Raw genomic sequence first — 20620 nt, forward strand, 5'->3', positions numbered from 1 at the left:
AAAATGTTTTCGAAATTCATTGCAAGTTATTTATTTTATTCTTCAATAAAAATTAACATGTATCGTAAATTGATGAAAGAATGGTAAGAAAACTGCATTAAATTTATTGTAACATCGGTTTAGAAAATTTGTATATCTAATATATACTGTCACCGTGTTTTACTTCATTATGACGGTACAAGGTAACACACGAAAGATTTTTTTTTTATTTCATTACATTTTTTTTTTACGTTTTCTAAACACCTTCATAACATTAAATAACTCAAATATGTTTGTACTTTAAATATATGCTATTTAAAAATGCATGTACGACACGTCGTTTGTGTTATTTATGACGGACGTAACAAAAAATCTTTATCAATGATATATAATTATCAGACTGTAATAGAATTATCAAAACTACTGGATACACAAAAGAAATACTTAAGTTTCAGTTAATTAAAAATATTAAACCATGAAGGAGAACTATTTTTTTTTTGGGTACATTCGATAAAATATATTTTATTGACGCATTCATTCTTTCTTTAAATCAAAAAAGAATTGGAAGGCAGAAGAAATGCTAATAAAATTCATGGCTTAAAAACTTCATAGTTTTATAAGTTTTTAGATACATATCATTGATTTTTGTTCAATGAAGTCATTTTTTAAATAAACAACATAAAGCTCATTCCAGCCATGTCCGGGATCGTATCTGGATTCTCGCGGGGAACAATGCGCGATGTACGACCGGAGGCCGTTTCGAGGCAGGTTCTATACATGGGTGCCGTACGTCGACGGTGAGTCTGAATTTAATATTCCTTGCAATTTCTTCCTCAGTTTTCCCAAAGTAGGAAATGAATTGGTTCGAACTATATCTATAAGTTTTTTTATAATATATATTTTCTTTATTTAGTAACGGTACTAAGTATGACAGGTTTAATTTTTTATTACAAACAAGGCACGTGTTTCGATATCTACGTGTTCTTTAAAGTAAGCACAGCTTAAAAAACTCATTTGTTAAAACCCCTCACGCGCTACCAACCGTTAAACTTTTGTAATAATTTAGAGCGATCAAAGTTTTTGTACTTTAAAGTCGACATTGACAACATTTTTAAATAAAGTTACTATTCATTCATTCTTTTATTCATTCGTTCATAGGAAACGCCCCATGTATTCTCAACTGCCGGCCTCGTGGACAGCAGTTCTACGCTTCACTAGCCCTAGTCGCTGATGGAACTTCCTGCACAAAACCCGGTTACCGCGCTATATGTGTTCAGGGCTCCTGTAAGGTAAGATGGATATATTTTCTTAATTGCATAAAACTTATACAAAACATAAATGAATTATATGCTTTTTGCTTAATGCGTATTGCTGTAAGAGAGACGGTCCATAAAACCGGTGTTCCGTATGAAGTGAAATAAATAAATGTATGGTGTTACCTATTATATTCAAATTTTTCTAAGGAAAAACCTGTGAAACCGTAACTATTTCCGATTTCCTGGATATATCCTGGATATTTAATTAGTGCTGAAGTCTTATATCAATCAAGCAGAGTTCCGTATTAAAAGGATTTGAGAGATTTTGTCGTATAACATATAAGGAAACTGCTTCTTTATTGATCCTCGAAAAGAATATTCTAGATATTAAAAAAAAAATTTGTCTTTGTGTTTTCATGTGTTAATTAGGTAACAAATACACAATCAAACTTTTAAACAAACAATATAAAATTATTTTTGTTATATTCATTTAAGCGCCATCTAGCGAAAACATCAGCAATGTCACTCCAAAGAACTGCTGATTAACTCCATCTATGGTGAATATTAAACCTTAAAAAATGTTGCAATATGATTTGCATTTCAATAAACAAAGTTGTCATTATTCACTTGCTTTGTTTCCGTTATTTTGGTTCATGACAATATTAATTTTTTTTTCATTCTGATTTACCGTAAAAATATAATAACATTTTCTTTAAAGGTATATTTTAGACTTCAAATTATTCAAATAAATAATCCAACCGTATGAATAAAACAAACACATAGATACAGCCACAGTTTTTTTAAATGTTTCATTTCACCTTTTTTACCTTACGACAAAAAAAAATAATTGTTATAGGATTTATAATTATATTTTACCTTAAACCATATAAAATCGGAAAATGTAGTTAGAAGAAAAATGGTTTAAGACTGTTACATCAACAATTGCCAAGTAAATTGAACCTATAACCCTAGTTAAATCGAATGAAAAAATCATATGATAGAACTGTACATTTTCAATAGAATTTATATCAAATCATAGCAACTCTTATACGAAATAAGGACTATAATTATTTACTTATTGTACACTACGCGGTGACAAGGGCGACTTATACTCGGGAATCTAAGGCCAAAAAAACTGCACCTACTGGGTATTAGGTTTCCAGACAGATATTGCATCGACTTAATATTGAATAAGTTATGCCTGTAAACGGTATCTTGTTACGTTTTAATGGACACCTATTTATTATCTACTTAAAGCTTTCCAGACAGCTTTTGTATAATGATAGCGAATGATAAGTAATTGCAGACTTTCTTATCAAGACAGTAGCAATCTATTTGGTAATATTCTTTACACAAATTATATATTCAACAGGTAAAATAGGTCTATTTTAGTTGACTAGTTAATGTCATACGTCAATAATTAATTATATGAAACTGGTAAAGTATTGCTAAATTATAAGGAAAAATATCCCCAACGTTTATTATAATGAGCTTTGCTTATTAATGAAAGAGAAATCTCTTTGCAAATCGTTCGTATAAAGTGAATTCTTTCACCAATACCACTTACTGTTTTTTTTGCTATTAAAAGCATTTTATTAATTATGACGTTGCCATATATAAAAAATAAAATAAAAAAGTTTTTTATACGCTCCATATTTATTATTTCAAACCAAATTATTAACTATAGGAATATGATTATTCTTATATTATAAAATAACATGCGATGTTTTGCGGGCGTGATCGCCGTGTCTAGTTCAGACTTTGCCCCGCGGAACTAATGCTTCGTGTGTCTCGACCGCACAGACAGATATATTTTATATAAAACAACTACAACAAATCACATCACTGGAACGATAATTTATTTTTATATTGTCACACTTATTCCATTTGTAATCATAAAAAAAATGTTAATATATTAGTGTTATGAAGGATTTTCGATATTTTATGATGAAATAAACTGGCAACATTATAGCCCCTGGCCTCTAACAGCACAATAGATGAGTTGCCAGTATTTGACGGTAATTATTCAACATTTACACAACACTGACTATTTTACGACGACCCCGCAAACCAATAAAATTAAACATATTATACGGCTTCTAAAATATCTTGAATTATTTACATTTGATAATTGTAATGCTCTAAATCGTACTGGATTCCGATGCAAGACTATTATTACCAAGTATAATCAATTATTTCACCGATAACAATAATATTACACGAATGTTGGCCGTCCATGTATTACTGATGTAGGATCTACTTAATTTTGTTAACTTTTTTTTTTTTGCTGTCATGTTAAAAATGCACTTAATGCCAGTCTCAATAATACAACTTGTGTCAGTTACAAAACTTCACCGAAATCGTATCAGCAGGTATTCGAGTTGCAAACACACATGTAAATTTTTAAATTAAAATGATGGTTGGAAATTGGCAATGATATTAAATTAATAAAATTCAACATTAATTCCTTGTCTTGTTTACAAGTAGATATTTTAGAGAAACATTGAACAATACTTCGTGAAGATTTTTAAAGATACACGTAGAGCTGTAGATCTACTAAAGACGATTGCTTTCATAGTACTATCTGTGTGCTGGAGGTAGATTATTATTTTTACCGGCCTTGCCAGAGTCAAGATGATGACGATTTCGCTATGTGTATGAATTTAAAAATTTCAAGAATAAAACATTATTTTTAGTTAAATAATATGGAAAAAATTAACACCCCGTCCTAAGTGGTAACAAACTCAAACTCATTTAAAATGTTGTACAAAAACGTACTGCAATAAATTAAAAGTCTTTTACACATTCTCAGCTTTTTAATTGTTTGGAAGACTGACATCATTCAATTAAAACGCCTCTATTACTGAATATACATATGTTAATTGATAGGTACGTAGAAATTAAGATTTATTTATTATAACCCAAATATCAAAGCAATAACAGCTTTAGTAACAGACCTCGTGATTGCAATTCCATACGAACAGAATTCCTTGTGTGGTAATGATCTACAGATGGTCGTGTTACGCTCATTGACTCATAGGAGTAGACTGGCAATAGTTTATTTTGATAATCTCCCAGGTCATTGGCCGTGAGTGTGAAATTGTATTAATAAACAGTTTTTACACGTAGTTTTAATTCTATTAAAGTTTTTCCACTGCAAATGGCAGCATTGACTTCCATTTAAAAATTCATCTAATATGCACGTTTAAGAAAATTGTGCTTACCTTAAATTAGGTACTAATGACTCCATTTTCGTTTTAGTTTTTGCACGTATTTTATATCGTGATCCTGTTACAAAAACACAACAAAGTAATTATTTCTACGGAGAACTGAAACGACATTGCTAATAGGGATTTTTTCGAACATACCAATGACTATTGTATTCTTTGTTCATTTTAAATCCATCCCGTTATTCCGGATTAGCGACTACTTAAAAATATACCTATAGGACTTTTAATAATTTAATGTAAAAACAACGAGATCTAGACTCGTTATTATAACTTTTTATTGTTCTTAAATAAATTATGCGATCGTAATGCCCATTCTTATTAATAGATTCTTAAAAAGAATATAAGTATTTCTGTATAACAACCTTGTATGTTTTTAATAATGCAATTAAGCTTAAACCAGAAGGCAGAGAGCACATAGCCTTGTCGAATTCCCATCACTAATCAAAGAACGCTCATTACATTATGCAATCGAAATGAATTTCAAATTCGTGCTGACAGACGCGACGTATTAATCGCTAATGACAACTCGGCTTTATGTGGGCCCTCGAAGTTTGTACGACTATTATCAGATACGAACTCCTTCCGAAAACACATGTTGATAAATCAAGAGATCTATAAATTTGGTCTAAGTATGCTGATTTATACGCTACATTACCATAAAATATAAATGTGTTAAAAAAAAACTTGAAGTAATTCTTTTCCAGAATGAGAAACACATGTTCATAAAGGCATACATCGATACAGTTTATTGTGTCGATAAGATCAATGTGTTCCGTAGTATATTGAAAATTTTTAATCATACAAATTAATTATAAAATTCTTCTTTATCGTCGCAAGAGTCTTTTTAGATTCGTGATCATCACGTATCAGTGATCCGTATACATATGACTTTCATGGGAAGATAGTTGCAGTGGTTTCTTCCCCTTGCCTTCTGCACCAGCACTTTTTTTGGAGCTATTTAGTCCCCAAGGCTTGCTGTAGCCTGTTCCAGCCAGTGGTGTCTAAATACTCCTAGAAAGTACATATGACTCGGAAAAGATCACATTGGTACTTGCCAGGCTTCGAACTCGCGCCCTCACATATGACAGGCAGGCCTTTTAACCTCCAGTCCACCACGAATAGATTATAAAATTAAAATTGTGTTATAAAGTATAATGATTTTTAAAAAGCTGTCAGCATCGCTTTGATAAATGCGAGCTAACATAATCTATGGTCAATGGTTACTCGAAACGATTATGTTGGTCCTATCAGCGGGCGCAAATATTTATCTATGCAAATCTCATTGACTGTAAAAGAACCAACGGTACTCCACGTCATTATTAATAGGTACCGTTACTAGGCGTTGATCCAGTAATCGTTTACCGGGAAACATCTAATAGCTTTATGGTTTAAATGCTATTTATGCTACATGTAAGCTGAGTTACAACGAAGTTGCGAATCTGTTTATACTTCCAATATAGCTAAAACGGTAGGCTGTTCTATATGTATGCGTATTGATTCATAGTTAAACAAAAAAAATATTATAATAACGAAATTATGACAATTAAAGTTCAGTCATAGTAGCAGCATTTAAACAATGTACCTAGATATGAATCAATGATAAATCACTCTCCTTAGAGATTTACCATTAAAACCAGTTTAAAATTAACCCAGAGATCTTGTTTGATAAAATTATTTTATTTTTATATCAAATGTAATATCCGTCTAAATCTGTTAATATATGTAGAAGTGTGTTTTAATTTAAACATGATTCATTGTGTGAATAATTTGTGAACAACATAATTAATTTTGAGTCATCTCTGTAAGCTTTTAATCGCCACGTGCACACCCAATTGAAAAACGACGCTATATATTATAAATTAATGGAACAAAGATTCTATGGTTTTGAGAATTGTCTATTCTGAGATTTAAGATTTCCGCCGTTGTGATAGTAACAATGGGAGGTTAAACATAAATCTAGCAATCCTCGATCATAGCTATGATGAACTTTAACATGGCTCTCAAGTGAAATAACAACAATTCTCGTCCATACTTTCAATCGCTTGTATATATTTAATAAGAATATTATAAAAAAAATAAGCTGAATCGTAAAATTTTAATTTGAGATTGAAGTCGTATTTTAAGTTGTTAAGTAAAGCGTTTATAACTCTGTAACAAGCGATAAGTTATATCGCTGTATAGTTCCCTACATGGCGAGGTGTGTTATCTACAACAAGAGTTACGCCGTTTAAATTTCAAAAGTACTGTTTATATGAAGAGTTAAAAACTTAAACTATATAAAAATATATACATTTGATAAATTGTGTAATGTTTTAGTCAGATATTTGGAATTTCTCAAAGTTTAATATACCATTTAGAACAAAAGTGTTTATAATCTTTATTTAAATTCGTGTAATATGAGAGAATTTTAGAAAATTTACCGCTAAGTGATGTTGCAGGCTCAAAGATTGGATAATAAACGGCCTAAGGAAAAATATATTTTTTATATCAAAAACTTTATGATTAAGATTCATGATGTTTCTTATAATGTATAATTAAATAAAGCTATGAACAAAAATCTAAAATATTACTTGTTTAGCTATCATCCTTATTCTTACGAAGCAACAAAGAATTCATCAATGAACATATAACAACTTAAAGAGGCTATGCCAGATATAAATATGCTTAAACAAGTCAATTATATGAAAGTTTCAATCTCAAAATATTAATATAATTTATCAAACGTAATTATAATATGTTGACACAATGTGACTAAATATCTCACACACTATATGCAGACGGTTGCTCAACCAACATTATGTTAACAGGCAATCAATCTGTGTGTAAAACATGTCTCCAAGTTATTGCCGATTGTTACCCAATGTTATTGTTGTCACAGAAGTAACGGCATAATTACATATGCCAATTAAAGCTATATTCACGTTTATTAAAACAAACGAATTTCAAATCATACGATACTTATAATTTTGAATTAGCTCTGACCTTTATATTTCAATATGCTGAAAAATCATTGTAGAATCATATAGTATTTGTCGAACATCACTCAATGTTGAACAGTGTCAGTAACAGTGATACTGGAGCCTGGAGGCTGGAGGTATATCTCAAACGCTTGCTTTGGAAATACGCTTTCATTTAAGAGCTTCATGAAAAAAGGTTATTTTATGTATACATTAAATTTGTTACGAAATTAATCATCACAAAGGCACGAACATACTTTCCCATATGCAACGTCAACGATACAAAAAGGGCGCATAAATTCCTGAGTACTTTGTTTATTTGGTGGCATTTGTTTTGTTAACAATGTTTAACAAAAAGTGAAAACAAACGGATTATAATGAATTTCGACACAAATCGGCAGCGTTGATTCCAGCTTGTCAAATATTTCACAAAAAGCACCGCCCTAAGTTCTTTGTGTTATTTACGAACGCTCTGTTTTGGTTCATCGACCGAATTGGAAGCATTGTTTCCGAATTAACATTATCACGAAAACATTAAAATATAATCAAACTAACGCCGGGGAAATTGTTTAATTTAAATGTTTACGATTTGTTGAGACCGCGACGTGATGATGATAAAGATTTAAATTTCATTTTTTTTATTTATTAGTCTATATTTACGTCAATTATTTTAGTTTTTGTTCATTCTTTCAGCTTCAATTATAAATGATTAAATTTGACTATATTATGTTATTTATAGGTCAACGAAATCAAACAAAATATTTGTCCTCGCATTCCATTGTAACTAATGTATCTTTTGCATTCAAGATAAACGTACATCTGTATGATTAGATAACACAGATAATAGGCCAATTAAATTCTTTCCACGACATCTGTGACGGATGACATTATTTGAAAGAAAAGGAGGTTTTATTTCTGATAAGTTTTTTTTAAAAAAAAGATAGAGATCTTCAGTGTCACGTAAGTTGATGAAAGATGTTTTATTTAGTTAAAATATAAAATCATGAAAAATGCTTAAGCGCTTCATAATCCATTTAACAAAATCCCCTAATTAGGCACTTGTAAATTTTTTTTATATGAAATAAATTGTACCAAAAATAAAACATGTATTTTTTGTAAAAATAAATTATAAATTTTTCATCACAAAAAATCACAGATGTTTTATACGAAAATTCTTATTAAATCTTCATTAATTGGTTAGAATATTTGAATGTTCTAAATTCGTGTACGTCACATATTGTCAGCTACACATTCCATGGACGTACAGTCATCGGTGTACATACCACATGAAGCGATTCATTCACTCATAACGGTGAGCTTAAAAGAAAACTCAATTGCTAATGATTTTAAGAAATCAAACGGAAAATTTAATTCTAAACATCGTATAAACTTCTTTAAAGTAAACTGTATAGATTTTTGTTTTTTTTTTTTTTTAAGATCTTCGTGTTTGTTTTTGGGCAAATTTATTTTAGGTGTATATTTAAGTACTGGTGGCGAAATGTTTTTTACCAGTTAAAATATTAAGTAATGTATATTTTATTCAACTCATAATTCAATAGATGTATTATTTTCTGTAGTTATAGCCACTGACCACATTTTCAAAAGGAAAATTGTTGTAAAAAATAAAGTTATCTCGACTTTAACTATTCAGAATATTTTCCTGGAATTCATCTACAGTCCTCAGTTACTGGGTATTTAGATGCTTGAATATAAATTTGTCTTTGCTTACGTCTAATTTTCTTTGCACTTACGATTAGGTTGTCTTTAAGACATTTAAGGCAATTAAAAAGGTCAATACTGGAATAGTACGTCTGCTGCCTTCGAAGTTTTTATTAAAAAAAAAATATAACTGTTAAATGTACAGAATGTAAACAGGTATAATGGATACAGAATAATAATTTCGTTGAAATAAAACCGAATCAGTCCAAAACTAATTTATTTGCAGTTCAAAAAACTACTTACAAATCGTCAGAAACAGCTTTAAAATGGTTTGATTTCATTAACGTTTTAGAAAATATGCGAAGACTTCACAGTTAATGTTTTTAATTGCAAAAATTAATCCTCGGATGATTTGCATAAAATTCAGTGTGCACTAAAAAACAGTACTGCTGATATGAATAACTCAACATATAACTAGAGTCGAATAAACTAAGATAAAGTGACGGTTAATAACATTAACTGTAACATGTAAAAGTATGTTCATTTAAACTTATTCTATAACAGCAATTATAACACGACTCGAATTTTTATTATAGCCAAATAAACAGACGTTGCATTTAACACAGTCATACATACAACTATGATCCCACACATTGGCGCCGAGTGTTAACGCATTGACCGAATCATTTGTAACACGAACAGCCGGCTACTTAACATTCCTATCCTATATTCACGTAATTACACAAATAAATCATTTGATGTGTGTTCTATTATTAAATATTCTCTAGGATTAAACGGTGCAATGCGTTGCGTCGATAATATAAATAACATTTTAATAGCAACACCGAACGCCGTTATGAATCGGTAAATGCTGGAAGAGAATATTGTGTCCTGAACATGCTTAAGTAATAAATGAATGCGATTTTTTAGTGGCTGAATGTTTTAAACACATTTATAAAAGTATTGTTAGCAGCAACATTATAGGGTGTAGGTTTTTATGTTAAAAAAGAAAAAAGGTTTTTATGTAAAAATGTATTTTGAATTTATTTTATTAACGTTTATTTTTCTGTAAATAGATTAGTGGCCTTTGTAACATAGGAAAAATGCGACATTGTGTTTACGGTGTAGTGAATCGTGATAAGCTCTCAACAAATTTGTTTTCGGTGTTGTGTGTAAATTTGGTAAATTTGTTAGAGTATTTTCGACCAAGGTCGCGAGGTCAACGCGCCGAATAGGGCATCTTCTAATTTGGCCGTTTGTTGAGGCCGGACACTTCTGTTTTCATTGGATCTAAGAATTTATTTAATATTATTATTATACCATAATTACAAAAAGACATTTAGTTCTAAAATGTTCCTTTAATTCTAGCATTTGTTATGCCTGTCAGACAGTAATCAGTGGGTTGTGAAAATAACAAATAAATCTATCATTCGAGATTTCGTTCAGGAATTATCTAGCATTATGGTTTATTTATTATTTTGCTTTAAATGACTTAATCAATGAGCTTTACAAGATAAATATAGGCAGAAAAATAGGCCAAGCAAATGCCGCTTCTAGTATAATTTGATGCGTGTGGCAACCTCCGTGAAAACGGTCGAATTATGTTCCCTACAAAGATAAAATGATTTATGAGCAAGCCAACTGTCATACCGTTGTACATATTAAGGGAAATCTTTACTTTGTGATAATCATATATTTTACGCAACGTCTTAACTTCAATAAACATTGATGAAACCAGCGACTATAACCATATGGGCCCGGTGTATCATTTATTTAACCGTCAAAAAAAATCACAATAACTATAAATAGACGGCGCCTTTTATCTCCCGCTCATTCCTAATACACACACATAAAAAAACATGTATCGATAATTCATATTTTTGTAAATATTTCTTACTCGTGACGCCGAGCCGCGCCGCTCTACAAAAATTATTCTAAGTCATGACGTTAAACGTCGCAGTTTGGAATGCATAGAATAAACATTTTTATCAGTTTACAAAACTATTGCATAATGTGCTAAAACATTTGCAATATCAACATATACATAAAATATCTAATTATTAGGCAAACCATTGAGTGTCCTTTTTCACACCGTCGTGATTGTATTACATTTTACATATTATGTGTTAATTTTTATGAGAATTGAAATAATTTAAATTAAAAACATATTCTGATGTTAATTTTATATAAAATCAAATTCGGTTATTGTTTGTTGGAAGCAAAGAACCCTTGAATTTCTAAATATTATTTATTGTGGTGTAATTGTATTAATAAAGTAAAGCGGGATGAGACCATTGTATTATTGTAATGGTTTTGTGATATCATGAATCGTTTATCGTGTTTTCTAATGTAACAGCTGGACAATATTCCTGCAATCAACCATTAACATAACGAAACAATCTCGAAGGGCATCGTAGCCTCTACTCCTAATGGCTTATTCTACACACACTCGATATAACAAGTTCACTTTTGTAACTCTAGCCACAAAATTTATATTATTTCTTATATATTTTAAATTGACGATATTGAATTCTTTAATACAAATTTAATAAATTAAACTAAATATCCAGAATTTTTTGAACTTTAATAATGATTTTTTTTTAATAATTATAAACGTTCGTATATAATATTTTTCGATGATGATAAGATATCACAACCTTCCTGTGAATGAAATGGAAATTTATAGCGAATTTCTCCAAGTGATTGAACACGCCGCCTTATCATTCCATTTGCTAGAAGCTAATTACACCTGTCTGTCACTTATCCAGGCTTTATCGGACATTAACCGAGGAGGCTTGTGACTAGACCAAATATTTTGACTGGAGCATTTCATCGATCTCAGCGGAATGCCTATCGAGAGTTTTCCTCATTTGAGTACTATCTATAATTCTTAAAGGAAATCAAATTAAAACAGTGTAAAACTCTCGACAATTTTTCATACACATATATTGAAGAATAAACAGTACTAAATGATTTGTTGGTGACGTAAAATATATTTAAAAAAGATATAAAATCGGTTGTCATATAAGCAGTTTCCTTTTTTTTTAATGATTTGCCTTGTCTATATATATATATATTGAAATAGATTTTTTTTTATTTAACAAGAAGAGTAAGAATGGCAAAGAATAAAGATTTATATACCATATATATTTTTATTAGCAAGTTCAAATATAAGTAGACTTTTTACTTAAACATTATGAAATTATTATATAGAATAAAATACTCAAGGAAATTTAAAATAAAAATTATTGTTTAATTGGTTGTAACAATTAATTTGACACCGGCATAATTGTTACCAAATGAACTCGTTTCCGCTTATCTAAAGTAAATCAGTTAAATAGAATACAGCCTTAAAATTCCTAACTAAATTCCGTTCAAGGCGATCGAACAATTCATTTTTAAATATATTACAACAGTTTAAATTTCACTAAATCCATTTAATTTCAAACAACTTTTGTAATAATAATAAAATAACGGCTGACTAATATCGTATTCTCTACAGGCTTTATATATAAATAACTCTTTTTAATACCAAAGTGGATTATTGGTTAATCCATTTTTTGTAACACGTGACCCATCCAGAGTGTTATTCTGCGTCACGCTCGTAAATCGTAAGGTAAGATGGGGCGCAGCACGTTTGACTCACAGTCAAACCGAGAGCGTGACCGCGAGCGCGCCACCAATTCACGCGATCCGGGAAACTGGCGCGAAAATGTACAACTGTCACTGCCATTGACGTTTTTTTTTTTTTATCGTGCATTAAATTCTCATACGTTTTAATGGGATGCGATTGATGGAAATCGTCTGTGGTACAGCGTAATTGATTATTATTTTCCATTCTAAACACCGTAGTTTTGTGCTATGATAAATTATGAATATAACTGAATGAAGTTAACCAATTGGCTGTTACGAAATTTAAAAAATATGCATATATATATTTTTTAATATTACGTGTTCTTTTTCACTAAACATGTTACAGTTTATTAATTTCTCTGTCACCAGATCGTAATTTATTTAAATGTGAATAAAGCAGCACGTGAGTGAAGATAAAAGTAGATAAAAATGTTAGGAGGACCTAATTTATGTATTTTTTATATTAGCAATAAATTACTGAGTTTATGTTTGAAATACAATGTTACATATTTATATTACACACTCAATTCCTTATATATTTATATAATAATTAAATTTAATTTTAACTGGAACATTTGTATCATTTAAATATATAAGTATCTGTGATTAATATAATAATTAAGTTTTAAAAGTAATCCTCTAATAGATCGTAAGTGACATCAATTAGGGGATAGACAAAGTGTTTTTTTTTTTTATTATTGGATGTAATAAAAATAAAAGAGTTCCAAACTGGATCCAAGGTCGGGAACTGAATGTCATCGTAGGTAAGGTTGTTATCAGTAGTATCTACCTCAGTTCTGTTATCAAATTTAACTGGGTTACACGAGGCGGGAGCTCGTTTGTGAAAGACCCTTTATTCAGTTAACTGCTTTATATGAGATTTATGTTAAAACCTCAATCAAAATAGTTATATTTTATGTTAAAAAATAACACATAATATATCTGGATAGTAAATCTATTTATTGAAGCTTACCGCAATTAGGAAGGACTATGAATAATGAGTGAATCAAATTGTTATCTGCAAATGATTACTGTTAGACGCAATTAGCAAAACACTTGTTGGTTCATATTTACAAACACATATACCCCTTTAATCTTGCCGCTGTACGTACTTATAGCAACCAAATTTAATTAGAGGTCCGAGAAGTATCAGAAGTCCTTTGTGATTTAGTTTTGACAGGCTATTAAATATCTTTATTAAACCAGTTAGAAGACAACACTCTGCAAATTAACTAAAATCATAGATAATCTTATGTCACATTTAAAATTAACAATATTAAGACGAAGTAAAAAGGTCGTTAGACTGTTTTTTTTTTAAGTTGTATGGCTTGATTTCGAAATTAAGTCAATAGTACCAATTACCGATGTACTTATGTTTTAAAATGATAACAGGAACGTCACTAGCTGTTCGACCAGCTGTCAGCGTTGAAAGTCCATTCAGTAACTGGCGTATATAAAATAAACCTAGATGCCAGTTATCTATAAACTCAATTAAAACTATACACGTTTGACACACGGATTAAAAAAAAATTAAATCTTTATGAATTATGTAGCAGATTTATTTATTGATAAATCTGTTTTAATTTACTATAATTAGTTTAACTGTTAAAATAAACGTGTAAAGTTTATATTAAGGTCAGAATAGATGTTTTTTTTTTTGTACAGCGAGATATCTTAATCGAATCGCTACGAATGAAGATAGCGATAAAATGGGGCGGTTACAAAATATAATAAATATTGCACATCGTCGTCCTAACACAACAGTTTGCTTGCCCCGAATCTGCGGCAAGGGACCGAATTTTTATCTTATGTCAATTTTACTATTAAATTTGCCAATCTTACGCCCTATTCGTTCCAGTGTAACCGGTTATATACTGAACGTTTGAACCATTTGGCTAAGTGGTTTTTAAAAAATTCGCGAATATTAAATTTTATTGAGATTAATGCGTTTTTAAAAATATATTTATATATTGTGATTTTATATAAAATTTACGAATTAAAGTATATTTTATTTAAATTTGAGATGACTGAACTTTGACTTTTATTGATATGTATATAATGGAGACGAAATTTTTGAACATGACATACATTTTTGTACTTTACTTTATAAAAGGGATTTATAAAGACTAAATAACATATAATATAATTATTTTTAAACTTTAGTCCTAGCATATTTTTCAATTTTCAAAAATGAAATAATTACGGAGATCTTTTTTTCCATTTTTTGATGACTATTAATTTTTACAATTCATTTAAATATTAAAAAAATTAATTCTAGCATAGAGTTTTACATACAAATTTTCTTTTAAAAAAAAAGTTCTAGAGCCCGGGAGTTAAAAGCTAAATTAAAAATATGTAAATTTGCTATATATTTCCATAACTTAATAGATCTACATAATTCTATTCAAATATCAAATTATTTTTCGCCTCTCGATATTCGTTATTTCGTCATAACTATAATTTATATCGTTTGATAATTCGATTTATATCTGTGTAACGATCATAACAGCTATTAAATTAAGCTATTACATATTTTACGAGCTATTACACATTGTCATTCAGACACAGAGAAAACTATAAATCTTCTTGTAAATTGCCGATCGACACCCAAAATAACAGATCCGTTTATCTCGGTTTGCTTAGATCTTATACATAGAGTCGACCGCACCTAATGTATTTACTGGACAATTATCAAACCAGATCGCGGAAGCAGCAATCAAAGAACCCAAACAAGTTTCAATGTGAGAAAAATCAAATATTTTAATTGGTTACGATGATTGTTTGAACAAGAACAAAATATATTAAATACACCTATTATTTATTAAGTTTTTAAACTCGAGTTCCATTTAATATAAAACTGACATTAAAATTTTTACATCTTAATTAAAATGTTCACTCAACAAATACTAGATGCGGTGATATATATGCTTTGCATATTTATATACGATAAATAGCACATCAGAGAAGTCAGCGGTAATTAAACCATCAAAACAATCGTAAAACACGGACAAAAATATCATTTGTTTGAGACTAACGTGAAATGGGACCACGAAAATTATTTCATAATAGTTCTGCGATTCACATTCATTTTAAAACCACATCAAATGACTGGTGACGCTTCGACAATTCAACGGGGAAGTGATTTATGAAGTCTTTATAAAAGAACTAATGTTAATTCATATTTTATATCAACTAAGCATATCTGCCTTGAATTCGTGCCAATAGAGTAAAGCATATCTCATTCATCTTGCTTCACGTATTGCGTGTATTTTTCATTCACTTGCCGTTGTTTCTATTTTACATGCTTCGTGAAAATTATTGCTAGATAATTTAAAGGAATCAAAATATATCTAGTCTAATTTTAATTTTTTTTGATAACATAGTAAATTTTCTTTTCTATATCGTTTAAAATTCGGAACCCGTTGACCGGCGCGTTTTTTATAATCCTCGTATTTTTATAATAATTGACAACTTTTCCACAGAACCTTGAGCGTTAATTTATATTAAACTAATATAACCGTTACGTTTGTCTCTTAGAACGTATGACGCAAATCAACGTCAGTTCTCTAATAAATTTATAATCAATACACGAAACATTTTCAGATGATATAAAACGTTATTTATACATGAATTTGTCTGCTTCAGATGCGATACGTCCTTGGTAAGGCTTACAGCGGTTTTATGTCGGAAATAATTTATTAATATAAATAACTTTATAAAAATACCACAGTTGATTTGTAGCTTGTACAATTTTCTGATTGGTCAGATGTGAGATGACCACGGAATAACGTATAGTGAAATTTCATATTAAAATGCAATATTCTATAAATATAGAGATATAGTCTTAAATATAATTCCTTTATGTACATGAAACATAATTACTAACCTAAACCAGTTAGTTTTTAAACAGTCTTATCAATTTTAAATTCCAACAGCAAACATTCTCTACCCAGCGATGAGCTTAACATTTCAGATGCAATCAACTTAAGTAAATGTACTAGGCACTATCAATAAATTGAAACTATACAGAATCCGTTTTATTTCTATTTAACACGTACAAAAATATAAGAAATTATAAATAAAATCCGTAAATTTTACTTTAGTTTAAATAAGAAAACAATGGCGCCATTTACTTAGACGATAAAGTGCCCATTACCTTAAGCGAAATGGTAAAAAAGTCAATAATCACCTTAATTAAGATCTTCATATATGTTTAATTTATTCTGTCATATCAATTATTAAAAAGAAGGTCTGTTTAAAATACAAGTAAATACATTCAACGAAAAAAATATTGTAAGTTTGACCCTAACCGATTTTTGGACTTCAAAAGCTTCAGTACTGACGTTCTATACACAGAATAACAATAATTTTACTTTATATACATATATTGAATTAATTAAATCAGTAAAATTACAAAATAATACTAATACCCATAGTTATTCATGTTAATTCGACATAATCAAACAATATTTCCTATTTGTATACACCGTATGTGTTACTCGTTATTATATCCCTATTTATAGTTCTTGTGATATGATACTTTAAATTCTTGTTTTGTTTATTTTCATTTTGTTTTAAACTAGTTCATATATTATTAGATAATTTTCCGAAACCGCGGGATTGTTATTGCATAAAGTACCTAGTCAAGTTATTCCACCACAGATGTAACGGAAATAGAAATCTAATTTAAATTGCTTAATAATTTTTTTTTGGTCGATTGTTAAATGGAAAAGGATATTTTTATAGGGACGAAAAATATAAACTCTTACTTATTTTTCATGTTATAAGTTTTGTTTCTGAAAATATAGTACAAAATAATAATTTAGGAATATTCGTAAAATATTATCTTTGAACTTTGATAGTCTGGTGTACGAATACTAACTCGAGTTAATAAAAATGGACCTTACCTCCAAATTATTCTATTTTTAATAGAACTGGCAGCTCTAAGCCTTGTTTACAATGATGTGATTAAATTTAGAATCCTAACAAAGCGACACTCGGGTTGTATCAAATATAACTTAAATCAATGATTTAAGTTTAAAAATAATATTTTACATCGAATGAAAATACTTTGACAATGACGTTAAAAAGGTTGCATAATGACTCATAGAATACAGCTACGCAAATAACCTATGAGTTTTAACAAATACTTAACATAAAAATATTCATTATGGGTTCATTTTAAATATTAGTATGGTTAAACTGCCCATACAACTTTGAACTCTAACGATCTGGTCACTGTTTACCTTTTAAGCGATGACACATTAATTATTAGATAAATATCTTATTAGTTTAGACTTTGGCATTGCGTAAGATTATCACGATAATGGAATTCCGGGACTCGTATTATTAAAATAAAAAAAAATTATACGCATCCGATTCTTTTTGTTTCAAAGCATTTAATCAGATTGTTATAGTAACAGAAATAATACTTTAAAAAAAAAATGAAATAAAAATCATATTAAATGTACATACCTTTATGAATTTTTCGCTTCGTAAAACTATATTAGAAATTTTAGAGCCTTTTAGTAGCGACGAAGACAGCGACAGACAGCGGCCTTTTTACTATATAACATAAGAAATATTTTTCAATACTAAGTAAAGTTTTAATATATTTCATAAAACATGTCATTTTAACCACTGAAATGATAAAAAAGACAAAAAGATTCATATAAAAAAAAATTTTTTTACTAACGATGAATTAAATTGCAATATAAAAATCGTTTATATGTACATAAAAAGAGGAAAAATTTTATATATATATTTATTTTATTTATTTTTTTTCTGCTTTCCGTATTCAAACATTTTCGTTATTATCTTAGTTTTGTAAGAGAAAAAAAAATCAACTTTTATTAATTATAATGATAACAAAGAGATTTTATATTGAACCGCAATTTAATATAAAATTTTTACCTAGCCATTTCAATAGATATAAATCTTAAAATATAGCTACGTATATTTTGTAATATTATCTACATTTTTATTACTAATAACATACTGAATTTTAAGATTGATGATTGTGAACATCGAGAAGTATAATTAAGTGCTATCTAAATTCTTTACTGACAAATTACTGTTTGTTGAAGTGTAAAAGAGTGGATATTAAAAAGAAGTGCTCAAACAATGAAAATGGTGGGCGTAATATTACCTCTCCTCGTTATAATGGTAAGTGAGAATAAATACGTAACTATTTAATTTACTCGTATTAATTGAAATTCATTTTTTTTTATTACGTAAAAAAAACTATATATAAAAAGAAAAAAAGAGGTTTCTAAGTTTCACCTGTGCTCTATATATTTTAAAAATACATATTTATAATTAATTTCATCTCTATAACCCCATTTACTTTCATCAATATATTGCAACTTTGTTTTAATTAAACAAAGGAAAACTAATTAAAAATTTACAATAATGATATCATAAGCTTCCTAAGATAATATATATGTCCAGTAAGATACGTATTCCGCATTAATTACGTATAGATAAAGATGAGCTTAACATAAAAATTCGATCGTATTTCTCTCAGAGTTGTTTATAATTCGTATGTGAGTCGAGGTAACTATCAAGTAACTGGTAATTTGTTCTATTTGCCTTTGATCTAGAGTCAAGTACGTTTTAACAATCATTGGATACGTGTAAATCACTGCGAACGGCTATAGCGTCTAGACATTCAATTTTAAATCATCATCTTCTCAAATGTGGTCTAGTGTTGATTAGAAAATTTGTGAATGCCATACCGTTTGTATGTTTTGTCAATTCGGGTCAACTGTCTATGTTCATTATTCGTCTTCTTTTATATCAGCAATAGGTGACTGACTTTGTACGCTGTTCAAATTAAGCTGAGATTGGCATAACGATGTATGGATACAAATTCAGTATTTAAACATTGTATATATAGATTTTTTCGACTCCTCGATGAACCGGATGTTATCTGAAATATTTTGAGATTTTTAAACATGAAATTCTTGAGCAATCATCAGGAACACATTTTAGCTTGTTGCCTCATTTGCCGGTCGTAAAGTTTGGCATTGAAATTGTTAGTTCATTTTTAGTACCAGGAAATCAACAATATCGTCAAATGCCGCGCGGTTATAAAGCATTTACTTATTATTATTTTTTTTTTTTGTTTTATGATCCGTTTGTCTTTTGTTTTTGGCGTATACTCTGTTTATATTTATTAAAGCACGTTGGCGCCATCTCCAAGAGATTTGTTTAGATTTGTTTACTCGAGAGCGGATATCACATAGTCCGTTCCAAGCCGTGCGAACTATCAATTGATTACTCACGAATTATTGTTTGCTTAACTAGCGTAAATTACTACTCCAACTATGAGGGTATTGTCTATCGACCGCCTCAAGCTAAATGAAACATTACGTATTTTCAAATATGAATACATTTAATAAAACAAAAAAAAAGGTTGTCACCATTGGAGTCGAACATTATTTTCTAAAGGTTTCGCAAGATTATCTTTCTATCTATTCTCGACCGATTACAGATTGATATCTAAGAGATATTGCTGTTAATGGCGGTTACATTGTGACTTCACTTGTCTAATGTTAAACAGTTTTGTTTAAATACTTCGACCGTGCACTTATTACATAATAATTATTCGTATTAATACTTTACATATTTGTACAATTTAAATGAGTAATATTGTTACACGATAAACAAGATGCGACCCAGTTGGCTATACATTACACAGTTCTATTTGTGTAGTCTCTTTGTCACAGTTCTTAGCACTTTTGTCTTAAATATGAACCACCTTAATGGCTAATTTAGAATTCTACTTATTTGATACAATTGTTTGAACGACCTAGATATTCTATCAAAATTATCCTTCGCAATTTTTAAACCGGCTGATCATTATTATGTAAATTTTATTCGCATTTTGAGTTATTTAGACATG

The 20620-nt window shown here is 29.3% G+C and overlaps 1 protein-coding gene across 1 annotated transcript in view; it reads left to right on the forward strand.

Moving 5' to 3' along the window:
* LOC116771704 (thrombospondin type-1 domain-containing protein 4-like) overlaps window positions 1–20620 on the forward strand; it is a 61670-nt gene that overhangs the window by 31854 nt on the left and 9196 nt on the right. Inside the window, exons 6-8 of the mRNA XM_061528233.1 lie at window positions 674–776; window positions 1138–1268; window positions 18801–18879. Of these exons, the coding sequence (XP_061384217.1) occupies window positions 674–776; window positions 1138–1268; window positions 18801–18879 (313 nt within the window). The remainder of the gene's footprint in view (window positions 1–673; window positions 777–1137; window positions 1269–18800; window positions 18880–20620) is intronic.

The sequence above is a fragment of the Danaus plexippus genome (genome assembly GCF_018135715.1).
Source record: "Danaus plexippus chromosome 16 unlocalized genomic scaffold, MEX_DaPlex mxdp_23, whole genome shotgun sequence".
Classification (NCBI taxonomy): Eukaryota; Metazoa; Arthropoda; class Insecta; order Lepidoptera; family Nymphalidae; genus Danaus; species Danaus plexippus.